Here is a 13,539-nt window from a genome sequence, read left to right on the forward strand (position 1 = left end):
AAGCCTTGATGGACTTTATTTTTCCAAAGCACTTGTCCATGCTTTTCCTGCAGGGTAATAGGCTGCTCTGACTCTTTTTGCAAAGTATGTGTGCTCAGTCTCTTTCTGATAATGCAGTTATGTAGCTTGTAGGAACCACAGTGTAACGCCCAGTAGATGTATCTGTGGCTCGAAACCAAAGGCCTGTTCAGTGTAGGTTTGCTGTGAGTTGGAATAAATTACTCTGGTCGTGTATACCTGCTTGCTCCTCAAATTCAGAATTAAGCGCTTGATTTAGTGGACGACATTGAATCAGGGCCTAACTCATGAATAATCACTACTTCAAAGCAATCATAGACTAGAATGCTACTGACAAAGGTTGGGTTAATTGAGCAACCCTATATTAAAGTTTAGACAGGCCTTCGGTATAATCACTAAGTTTATGTTTGAGGACAAATAATATACAATGAAGTTCAGTGTGAACTATGCGCGTGCTTATTGGTATTTCTGAAATCCCAGAAGAATGGTAATATTTCGTGTCTGTTCAAGTCCAAGTAACATCAACCTTTGCTTGCAATTTATTATTTATCTAAGGAGAAAGGTGGCAGCACGGTTGAGAAAGTTAACAAAAATGTGGTTTAAGCGAATCTCTCTTCCCTAGGAGAAACTAATATATGTTCAAGTTTCTCATTGTTCTCATAGAAGGGAGTCACCTGCTATCTGCATGATTGTCAGCCGAAATTCGCAGGTTTGCCTTGCGTTTACTTAAGTATTTTGGCTAACACCCATATAGGTACCCTCCTTGAGACCAGTGGGATTCAACTGAAAACATCTTTTGGAGCATCTAAAACTGTTCCTACAACGAACACATTAACACAGGTCTCCTACAGAACTAAATTATGCGTGTTTCATCCCAGTAGAGCACTCTGGATAACTCAAGAGCTAATTTTCTAGAGAGGGAGTCAGTTACAATCTGGCACACAACAACCAACCTACTAATTTCAAAACCTCTTTCTGTATTCATTGTGAATGAAAATAACACAGTCTAGACACAATGCTGAAGTTTCTGCTTTCTCAGAAAAAAATACAACATTGTCAAACTGTTAACTAACTGCTCAAGCGTCACTCAAGCATAAATACATACATACATTAGTGTGTGGCTTTACTCTGTGGCAGCAAGCGAGTAATCTTATCCTCTTTGTACACAACCTCATCTGCACGTCCTTCCAGAACGCAGAACTTTCAAAAAAGTTAATTCTGGTTCAATATAATTATATGATATCGACCCCACCGTACACAAAAGAAATTGTGGTAAAAAAAGACTTTTGAAAGGCTGCACTATTTGCTATAGCACCTGGAAACATGTCATAGGTAACCCATGAATAAATTAGAGAATGTTTTTTATTCAGATGTCTATGGAAAGCAACTCAGTCAAATAATGTATTTGTTCTCCTGAAAGACACTGAGCTGGCGGAAACCCATAAGTGGGTGTCTTCAGAGAAAACATGGCTGCCTGACTGTACAATGTTGATACAATTCCACAATTTAGTAACCTCTTAATCAGCAGCGGTCGGTAGTAGGTGTTCCTGCAGGGCGGTGACGTGGGGAGGGGGAGAGGCAGGGTGGGGGGTAGTAATCTATGGATTACGGAGCTTTACAGGTAAGTAGACATATAAATAAATAAAACGAATTTCATTGTGTACACTGCATCGCATTTTGTAATGCAGTGCACGCAATTAAATTCGTTTTATTTATTTTTATGTTTACTTACCTGTTAAAGTCCGTAATCCATAGATTACTACCCCCACCCTGCCCCTCCACCTCCCCACGTCACCGCCCTGCAGGAACACCTACTACCGACCGCTCCTTCTCTTAATTCCTATCTCACTCTGCGTGTGAAAGTAGAAATAGCATACACTGGTATCTCTACAGGAGGACCAGGTGGGGCCCGTGCCCAAGCTCCATTTGTCTTAGTTGCCCCATGGGCACCAACACCACAGCCATTAAATGTGCCAGGAGGTGACTGGGGATCGGTATAAATGGTGTTATTGTCTCTAGCGTAATTACTCATAATTACAGCAAAATTACTTGTAATTATGCTAATTATGTGAAAAGAGTAATTTAGCATTTCACACAATTTTCTTAGTGCATAATGCACTGTTTGTATCCATAATGGGCATAAGGGTGCATTTTGTGCTAAGAAAATAGCACTGAGGGGCTGATTACGAGTTGAGGCATTATTTAGCACCCCTGACAGATAACAATACCATGGGGTATGTTACTTATTGGCTGAGATACATAGCACCTAATATGAGTATATGCGAAATAATTTGCAGATTTCGGTATTTAACACACCAAAAACCGTGTGATATGGTAAATACTGTATATTTTCCCCTGTTAAATTCCAGCAGGTTTGACCTGTCAACATTAAATGAATGTTAGTTTATTAAATGCATCCGTTGCGTTAAATAAAACCAAACTCGTAATTAAGCTTCATGCACAAAGCGTAATTTTCGTACTTTCATATCACAAGAGTAATGCTTAATTACTAAAATTACTCTAATTACTCTGCCGTAATTTAAATTTCGCCCAGGCCTAGGGTGACCCAGAAAATGAAACATCACACTTTGCTGCACTCATTCAAATGCCCAGCTGCCTTTAACTCCAAAGCAGCGTTATTTTGCTTAAAATGGCTAAATCTGACTTTGTATTCATGTATATCTCTGTAAAGGTATATTTAGAAATACAAGTACACATATACAAGTCAGATTCAAAAATGTTAAACAAACATATATACACATGCACACAAACACGCACTTTATGATTTACTTTTGTAGGCGGCCCCACCAGTTATATCTATGGTCCTTTGTATGCCCCCAAAAATTATATTCTACAGACTCAACTGGCAGCATATGCACACCATCTTTATTGTGAACAAGAGGCACCTGAAAGCTCGCCGCCTATAGAAACTATGTTGTTGCATTACATTCAACTGGTCAATCTGTGCAGAAAGTAGGACATGGTTCATGACTATAAATGCAACAAAAAAACTTGATGGATCAGTTGCAGGCATAGACAAAGGTACGACAGATTCACAATAAATGGAAACTATACAGCAACAAGCAATGTACTGCCAGCATCGAAGATACTCCAACACGTCAAACGTGCTTAGTATTTACTGCTTTGAATATAAGGCAATTTATCAGGGGCCTCTCTATTATTTTTTGTCAAAAGCAAGCAACAATTTGAGGCTGATCTCTTCTCCTTACCCTACATCACCAAAGGCATCACTTGTTCATACCTGACTGATGCCTGCTGCTCGAGCACTGCGTGGGTCTCTTCGTGAAGTTCACCATAAAGTGTGAATTTCTAAGGTAGTTATAGTTTAGCTGTGCCACTGCGTCTACGTCGTTGAGTAAAGTTTAGGATTCTGTCCGCACTTAAAGAACGATAGAAAAGAACAATATTTTCCTGTCATAATACAGCATTTAACCGTCAATTTTTAAAAACTGGGATGAGTCTCCAGGTTTTGGGGTTTTTGGAATTGTGACAGAAATCCATAACAGAATTGACTAATAAAGGTGACCCGTGGCTCATTTCTGGACGACTCCATAAGGGCAATGAAGACAAAGTTCACCTGCCTGTTGTCGACGACTTAATTCAGTCTTGCTGAATACACTGTACTGATTCGCATACTTAAATGCCGATACGTTTCCTCCAACTTTACATTTTATTTTCAAACGTCACAATGATATGTTAATTAATTTCGGAAAAAAATAAGCACACCAGGGAGGGAAGCCAGTTTAGAATACCATCTTCTAGCGAAAACTAGTTCTCAGAAGCAGCACATCTGCCTGCCGTTTGGGTAAATGGCACTGAAAAATGCATGACTCTTAAGAGAAACATCCCTGACATATTTTATGAAAATCTGTGCCTCTTTGTCCCTCCAGACAATTGCCAGTTTTTGTACAAAACAGACACATGCAATTAGAAAGTTTGCGCAAGCGTGACGATATTGTACCTGCACTGCAGATTAACAGAACGACAACTAAAACTAGGTCAAGCTGTGAGAGGAGGAAAGACAACATCTACTTACAAGAGACTCGGAGGAAGACAGCCGGGTGCGGTTGAGTCCCACCAGTGAAGGGAGAGTTTGGGACATCCAGTTGGAGATCATGGCCATGGTACTCAGGACAGCACCCAGCTTGAGCAGCGGACTCATTGCTGTGCAGCTAATGATGTCTCATCATGACTGATTATCGTCCGAGCGCGCGCTGGCAGCGGGAGGCGTGACTGCAGCACGCGAGCAGAGCTGCCTCCCCAGATTCAATCATCCATACACAGACTCACTGCTTCCCACCCTCCTTGGAATAAAGTACATTAGGCTGGCCGCAGCATAAGTGATCCGCTTTACTTCCGTAATTGTAAGCACTTTTTTTTTCTAAATGAAATTTGACATGTTTCAGGGATTGCACAGGAGGGTAATTTGGCATCCGCCGGATGTATTCCCCGTGGTTCTCAGAATAGTTCCACTCAAGTGTTTGCTATTATGTAAAATCACATTTGTTAGGGATAAATACGAGTGTCTGTGTATGGCTTTATGTCCTAATTACCTTCGGTAAATGAGAAATAGGATTAGCGGGCAGGACATAAAATATGTAAAGCGGCTGGTATTTTCTTGGATTGTTACCAGCTACTGAATGGGCATTGATTAGTTCCCAGGAAGACAGGCACCAAGATTGGGAATAACTGCTATCTCCATTTTGTGAAGGTTATGAGCTACAATTGATTTAAGACTATTATTTTACATTGTGCACTGAGCATAGGTAGTTCACTGCAGATCAAATGCAATGCGTCATCTTTCTTGTTAGCAGAATTACATTGCTTGACAAAAGGCAATATGCAAGTCGTACATTGATGCACAATGACATAGGACCACTTTTTAGGCAGATGTTTTAATAGGCCATAAAGTGGTTGTCAAACGTAATTATTTCGGTCAGGTTTCAGATTTGCTTTTGATTGTTGAAATCAGTTTCTACTGAATAGAGGTATTTTATCTTAGGGAACATCAACAGCTGGCCATTTAAAAGATTACAACTTCATTCACAAATTCAAACAGTGTGTGACACAATGCTTGTCTGAATTTAATTTTCAAGACCAGTGAAAGGAAAATATAAAAAGTAAAATGTTTGTGATGTACCTTATCATTTGCACCGTGTGTCAGACTTACTGTCTATTTGCTCATTACCATGTTGGAGAGAATGCACTGCTTTTTGCATTTTACCTGAAAAAGTAATATCAAGAAAACATATCCTCAAGCAAAGGAATGATTCACGGTCACCATGAGAAGTGGCCGGGTAATGGGGTGGGGCAGGGTGGCGGGCTGAGAGACAAAGGGGTTGGATAAAGCTGTGCTGAGAAATCCCTGCTGGACTTTCCATGCAGATTTGTGGCTACCATTAGTGCACAGGTGCAGTGGCACGGGGCAAGGAGCCCGAAAGACCCTATTGACTCCAGACAATGCTGCATTTTACCCTCAATAGCAGTAAAATAGGACATTTCCTTTGCTAGCACCAGGTTCCATAGCATCATTGCAATGCTATTGTTTCCATGAAAGGAGCAGGACGCATCTAAAGGGGCACTTCTGAGGTGAGCTGTTTTTGATGGCAGACCCCTATAGAGTATAATACCTCTCAGCCGAGCACCTACAGAGGAACTTCCGGGTGCTACTTTCATAACCTCTGTGCATGTGGAAAAGGGAGGCTCTTTCCCTCTGGTCTAGTGGGCTCCATGATGTTTCTTCATCCCTGTGGGGTTGCTCTGAAGTTGTTGCCAATCGATTAAACACGGAAATAGCAGTTTCAGCTTAGCTCATCTTGACAGTAAAGATTCAACTGTTCACAACTTTTGAATCCTGGCATACCCAGTCTCATTGCATACCTCAGAACTAAAGAAAAGACCTGCGTTTAACAGGTTATTCCCACATTCCGAGGAGTGAAACTCAGAATGGTATGGTAATTGCACACCTAGTAAATAACGCACTCAGCAGAACGGCTATGTATTAGTTCCACAATTAAGACATACACTTACGAAGCTCTGAGAATGATCCCTTCCACATATATCTATATACACACACACATACACACGGACACCCATGGACACACACACATATATTATCTACTTCGCCAGTAGGTAGTAATAGTTAGGACCATGTTTCCCTAGAAAATGCATTTTTTGACCTGCCTATATCTTTGGCACCATTTCACGAATCTCCACAAAACATTCCCCAAAAAATGTGTGCCGGTGATTCTTGTTGTGCATAGAAAGTTTCGGGGCAATTTGTCAAGCAGGAACCAAGAAAAAGGGTATGTCAAAAAAGAGTTTATCCAATGTTAACTTCCATAGAGATTTTAGACACAACTACAACCCGAACTGCTCGACTGTATTACACCAAATTTGGCAGAAAGGTAGTTCTTGGTCAAGAACAAACCCTTTTTGTCCTTTGATGTAAATTGATTTCATAGTTTTTGAGATATTAAAGGAAAACCAAATGTGTCTATATAGGGACACGATGTTCCCATTAACCATCTCAATCTCACGCTGAGATCTGATTTGTTGCCAGTATTTTATCCAGAAAGTGTTGGCAGCCATCTTAGGATTCAGCTTCAGCTGACTCTCAGAAAAAATATTGAAAAAAAAGAGAAGGGGCCAGGGTAGCAATACCCTGTCCCCTAACGGTGGTCCTGGGTCCCCCGTGACCCTGACAGAGCCAAAAATAACTTTAAAAACAAAATGTTGCAGCAAAAATGCAACTGAAAATACGAATCCATGGCAAACTTTAAAAAAAACAAGCACAGGCTCCATCACTTGTTTTGAATAGAGCCCGGGGTGGGACAGGTCCTGGGGAATTTTTCTTTAAAAGGAGGGAGGTGCACGGGCCCCCTCCTTAGTCTCTTAGAGCCTCACTCCATAAAAGGAGCCTCAAATGGGACAGAAGGAAGAAGAACAGCACATAAAATAGTCAATCCCATCATTAATTTGAGCCTGAACATTTGCGGGCTCTAGTCCCTTAATGGCAGTGCAGCCCTACAATTATACCGGTAGATCAGCCCTAGCGCCACAGCAAAACGTGCCAGGATCAGCTGAGTGAATAAAAAAATAAAGCACCGATTCCAATTACAATGGATTCACAGTGCCACCTGCTACCGAAATACAGTAAAACCTCCCAAAAATTCAGACAATTTCGGCAATTATCCTGTGCGCTCATTGCCTGTGCAGATAAAAGCAGAATACTACAAAATTGCACCCTGTAAAAGAAGCATTGGCCCATGGCCCTCCCACTCAAAATCGTCCAAATACTGGGTGAAGCACCATGCCTGCTTCCTAGGACCGCCACAACTTACTTTGCTTCCTTGCACAGCAGCCGCACACTTGAGGATACAACGATGGGACTAGCTGTGCACTCAGATCCCCCTGCAAATTATGGGCAGGGGAGGTGCCACCAACACCACTACTGGAGTCCCCAGGTGGAGGCAACAGTCCTGCAAATCCACCAGTGCAAGGCAAAAAATTATAGTGAGGGCAAGAGAGTCCCAGGGGAGAGCAGGTGATGGGCAAAGCTACGAAGCAGTTCAAGCAAATAAAAATCTCCTTTAATATTAGGCCAAAGGAACATTTCCTACCCAATCGTCCTCGCTTTATTAGCCTATCCTATTTGAATTTTCATTTATTCTCAGCATTACAGAACTGTGTTTCCGCACTACGGTGTCTACCTATCGTTTGTGTGATGTCACCATAAAATATTTTATGTTTTTTCCCTTTCACTTCCATAGGGTTTCCACTCACGTGAGGTAGTTTTCTGCGCTATTCACTTTGGGATAGATAATGCCTTATGTATTTATATTTTTCAATACTGTACCATGTCTTTTTTTCTACCCCCAGCCCTGAAGAGTCACGGGCGCCTCGCCTGCATGACGAAACATGTTTCGGCTGGTTGTTTTCTTTGATGTTACACTTCCAGAAAGAAAGGTCCAATACAATTTTGAGAAAGAACCATTTATTTGTGTCTACCTTGTTTCATTTTTACAAATAGTTTTTCGCCTATTTACGATATTGATATATACCTTACATAACGTGTGCCCAGGACTTTTGTTGTATTACTGAGTGGGCTTTTGCCACTCTCTGCAGAGGTTTTGGGGTCTCATCTGATCTTGTAGCACCGTTCAATTACTGTTGCTTTTCACTTAAGACCTACCGTTACCAGTTAAGGTGCCGTACTTCCTGCACACGTGAAAACCCTCAACAGAACCCACAATGATAGGAAAAGAATGCCCCTTTTTGACCTGTACTGCTGCCCCTGTTGACTGGCCAGGTGACCCTTTGCCTCCAGGCAACCAATTGTTGCTGCCCGCTTGAAACCTGTAAAAATAAAAATGTTGCAGGCACTGTTGGGCCACTGACCTTGACTGGTCCGATCCAGCACCCACCTGTCTTTAGGGCACTTTGAGGGTGCGATGCCACCCCTTGTCCAATCTTGAAACACATGTCAATAGGGAACTTGCTGGCAAGCTTGATTGCTTTTTAATAAAATTTAAATTATGAAAGAAATATATTAGATGAAATGTCACCTTCAGTGCATTATTGATTAACCACTCTGAATTGTGATTCTCCAAAGAGGAATGTAGTTTCTATTTGCTGAGGGGCTCTGCTTTCACCTTTGTATGGATTGATATTTAACTGTTGCTGGCAACCGCTGTTTATGCAAGCACCACAGTCTTGAATTGTTTGCTGCCGTGACAAGCGTCACTCAATGGGGGTTAAAGTAATGCATATGTACAGTTGTCACCGCACTGAAATAAATGTCACCGAAATGTAAAATCACCCCTGATCTCACCCTAAAGTTGTTTGCTATATGCCGGACCAAGTTTCTTTCTTTTGGCACCATTTAGTTGCTCCCCCCTGTTGTATCTTTTCTGGGATTGACAAGAGGTTGCCGATTTGATTTGATTTGACGTTTGTAAAGCACCCAAATCACCCCATGAGGATTCTCTCTACGCTAGGTCTTTGCTTTTGTCGGCCAGGGAAGGGACCCACTTAAAACAGTGCCGTTTTAAGAAGCCTCCGGAACTGCAGGTGATAGGTGCACTCCCACAACCGGATGGGTAGTTGGTTCCAGTAGGTCGGGGCTAAATAAAAGAATGCTTTACCTCCCTGCTGGGATTTTTTGCAGTGAGGAACTACAAGAAGAGATTTGGAACCAGAGTGCCCTGGGACGCTGGCATTTTGGGAATTTGTCTGTCAGATAGCTGGTTGTGGAGGGTTACTAGATATATGCAAATGGGCCTAGTCCCCTACTTCCATCCTGATCTCTGACACATTATTGGACCAGGCCATATGATGCAAATTGAGTTAGGAACTAGTCACTTACTACCAACTATGAATCACTGTATCTGATAGGCTGGCTTTTCAAAAACATTCAGTAAAATAAACAAAAAAAACAAAATCAAGTTCTTGAAACTCAGTACCGTCCATGATTTATCTGCCAGCAGTTACAGTTTTAAACTGAATGAAGTGATAGCCACCATTCATCTTGCTCATCATCACCTGTGACGCCACACAGTTTAATGAGCCTTGAAGCATATATGCACTGTTTGTGTACGGGAAAGCTGGGTACTACGAGCTCACCACTTTGCACAGCTGCTGCTAGTAAATCATGAAAAAGCCCAGTCCCAGCTGCGTGACTTTGTTTTTTGCAATGTGACATTCAACCAATGCCCCATCTTCTATAGACATTTTCCCCCCTAAGTTTCCTTCTCATTTTCTTACATCCTCATTATCATGTCAGGCGCTAGATTACGTCTGACAGGGTGAGTGACAATCTAAAGCTTCTTCAAACAGCTGAAATTCAGTTTTAATAGGAAAGATTGGAATCCGAATATTTCTTAGACTGGATTTGTATCCTTCATCATCGGTTCAAGGAGCCTCCAGAGTGCTTTAGAGAACAACAGTATTTGATATTTCTCACTCTGTGATAACAGACATGATTTAATTTTCTATTTTTTTATGTATATTGCTATCTAAAATTAGTGGTGTCAGGGCTTTGTACAACAGGAAAGGAGACTGACAAAAATAGCAACACATGCTCTTTACAGTGCCTATAGGAACAGTTACTTAAGCGTGAGTAGCCATAGGTCAAAAAACACTTTTCCTTTGGGAACATGGTCCTATCTATAACTACCTACAATTGACCGGCAGTAGGTAATATATATATATAAAAAGTATACATATAAATATATATATTTATATAGTTTATACATCAGTACATTCATAATCATCAATCAATCAATCTCTCTCTCTCTCTCTCTCTCTCCCTCTCTCTCTCTCTCTTATATATATATATATATATATATATATATATATATATAGATATATATATATATATACATATATATATATATCTATATATATATATATATATATATATAGATATATATAGATATATTTCAGAAACCAATGTCAGACGACAAAGAAGCTGCGCACTAGGGCTTAATGCATGGATTTCATTTATTCCAGCGTACGCCCGGAATCAGAAAGCGCTAATACACGCGTTCCGGCCACCTGGCCTTCGCCAGTGTTAGTTTTTACACAATTCATCAACCTTTACATAACGCTCGATTTCTTTCATTAAAACATGTTTACCAAAAACAAACAGAGGACTTCAAAAGTGAATGTTCATCAACGTTATTGCAGCAGCCATTTTAGCCTGTCTTGATGCTCCTATTGCCTACTGTCTACATTCAATAAAGTAAATTTTAAATGGACTATTTCCACATTTACCACCAAGGAGCCATGGAAGTATTTCTATACACAGACAGCGTGTTCTATACCAGACATTCTCTTATATTCACCACCCACTTATTTAATTGTGAAATTGAAAAGATGGGTGAATTGTTTTTTGGGAAAAAAATGGTTAGTCCATAGATAGAAGACATTGTGTTGTGCTTAAAATATTGGAACGACTTGATGAAGTTGAATGAAAAATCACACAAAATATTTTTACTTTCATTACTACCTAGAAGTTTCTGTTCAAGTAATGAGTGGTACCCAACATGTGATTTCTCCGTTTTAACAGTAGTAGGACCCTGATTGGCCGTTTATTGTTTCTGGGGACTTGATAGAGGTTGGGGGGGAGGTGAACATTACTCAATGCAAGGGAAGTGGGGGATTTCCAGAGAGGTAAAGGATATTCTTCCCCATCTCCATCCAGAAAAGGCTTTACTTAGCTAAAGTTGCTGTAGGTAAAAATGCACTGTTTTCTTGTTAAGCAAAACAAATAGTATTGGGACAATGTAGGTAAGATCCTCTCCGAGCTCCTCAAACAGGAAATACAGGTAAGCGCCCAGTTGATATTATTTGGGGTGAAAATAGATGATACCGGGGGTTCTAGACTTAATAAAAGACTCAGAAATCTGTTATTTAGGTTGGTCCTAGTGGCCAGACGTGAGATCTGCATAAAGTGGGTTAACCCCAACACCCCTACAGTAGAAGAATGGTCGAACTCAGTCATCAGAATAAATAAATTGGATAAGGCTGGACCTTATAGCAAAAGGCTGGAATTTTGGAATAATTGGGAACAGTACTGGGTAGAAAGGGAATAAGTATCTTTGAGTTGGCATTTCACAAGGTCCTATGATTAAGCGCACCAACAGTTTTGGAGTATTGGTTACAGAATACAATCTCTGAGGAGTGGGCAAGCTGCTTAAGAGACGCCTAATAAGCCGCAGGATACCCATACGAAGATTAGGAAGCAATCTAAGTGCCGGGGAAGGGCTACGGAAAGTATAGTTAGCCAAAAAGGCTCTTATCAGGTGGCCAATTTTCTAAAACACTCTAATACTCAAAACTTTGCGTGATGAGGACTAAAATAAAAAAAAAATTAAAAAAATAGTGAAATTAAGGTATTTCAATAGCTTAAACCTAAACATCACACAGACCTAAACCATACACTAGTGTGTGCTGCCCACAGGGTTTGTACCAATCTTTAACACCACTTAGTATAGTTGCATGCTGGTATTAGATATAGCTGTATAAGATAATAAAATGCATTTGCTAGATTACTTAAAACTTTAGCCTCCACTATTGATTCAATACAGCCTTTCTGTTAGGTACCGCAGTACTTCCGTGGGAATTGTACAACAGGACCGTGCAAGCTTCACTGGGTGTATATAGCAAATACAGCTTCAAGCAGGCCCTATGGACAGTGCTCCATTGTTGAGTAAAATGTACTGAACACATTCTTGAGATGGGCATAAGTGCATCAACTTTACAGCTGTACTTAAAACAGCAGTATACGATAAATCACCTTTAAGTGGGACACCTTTACATTGTACAATATTCAAGTCTGCAATGCATCAAAATCCAACATTCTGAAAATTAACATGCAGTTTATACAAGTTTGAAACATCACTCAATTGCAACTCTAAATCTAAATGGGCAAATGCCTAGATATCCACTGGTGGATAATGTATCATTAGGGACAGCGTTGGCCGTTCTCACAGATTTGTTAGAACAGACTTTAGCTTTAAGCCACAACCTAGTTTCAAACAAACCCCTACAACCCACATCAGTAGCGCTTCTTTTTTACCTTGTTTAGCACAGAAAACATCGTCCAACCCAAAGTTGAGTGATATGTAAACGATGAACCATATATCTTTTTAAATTTGCAATTTATGGTTGTCTCAAGGGCTTACACTAGTCCCATGCTATCAATCAACAGGTGTATATACAGTAACTCTATGCTGTATATGACTATGGTGTTGTCAGTAATGTCATCAGTGATGCCACCAATGATGTCATTTGAGATTTCACTGATGTCATCAATGATGCCATTTAATAACATATCATGAGTGATATATTATGTGAGGTCATAAGCGGTGCAAGGCAGCAACACACATTTTAGTTAACTTAGTAAATTATACAGGGTGAATTTCAGTGGATTTTTGGTATAAACATAACTATAACATCACCTTAACCTTTGCTTTTTTAGTGAATATAGATATATATCTATATATAGTACCCAGTGGCAGTTGCCACTGGGTAGTTATAGTTAGGAGTCACTCTACATAGACAGGAAGTGTTATCATTTGGTAATTATTTTGGCGCATTTCAACAAATCTTCACAAAATTTTCCCAAACAAATAAAATCACCTCAGCGCCTTCCTGGAAAGTTCTGATTGATCGGTCAAGCAGGGGCTGAGAAAAAGTAGAGTCGCAAAAGCAAATTTCCACATGCATTTTCCATAGACTTCTTTAGACAATGTTCCTGAAAAACTGCTGAATGGAATTACCCTTAATTTGGTAGGAAGCTAGATAGTTGGTTGCAGATTGGGCCTTTTGTGATTTGGTTTAAATCCGCTTAGTAGTTTTTATCCGTTTAGTAGTTTTGAGAAATTAAGGCTAAAACATAATTGTATATCTGGAAAAATAGAGCTTTCTGATTGGCCGAGGGAGCTTTGTTTTGCTTGAGACAATTTGCTCCCAGGGGAGTTAGCGTTCAGTGGA

The 13,539-nt window shown here is 40.3% G+C and overlaps 1 protein-coding gene across 2 annotated transcripts in view; it reads right to left on the reverse strand.

The window, feature by feature from the left end:
* The window catches only part of OLFM3 (olfactomedin 3), a 624,029-nt gene that overhangs the window by 337,745 nt on the left and 272,745 nt on the right, over window positions 1-13,539 (reverse strand). The window contains exon 1 of one of the 2 annotated variants that reach the window (XM_078659257.1): window positions 4,076-4,201. The exons of the other annotated variant lie outside the window; for it this stretch is intronic. Coding sequence (XP_078515383.1) covers window positions 4,076-4,201 — 126 coding nt within the window. Of the gene's footprint in view, window positions 1-4,075; window positions 4,202-13,539 lie in introns of those variants that run through there. 2 annotated transcript variants of the gene reach the window in all.

This window comes from Lissotriton helveticus, chromosome 1_1, assembly GCF_964261635.1.
Source record: "Lissotriton helveticus chromosome 1_1, aLisHel1.1, whole genome shotgun sequence".
NCBI lineage: Eukaryota > Metazoa > Chordata > Amphibia > Caudata > Salamandridae > Lissotriton > Lissotriton helveticus.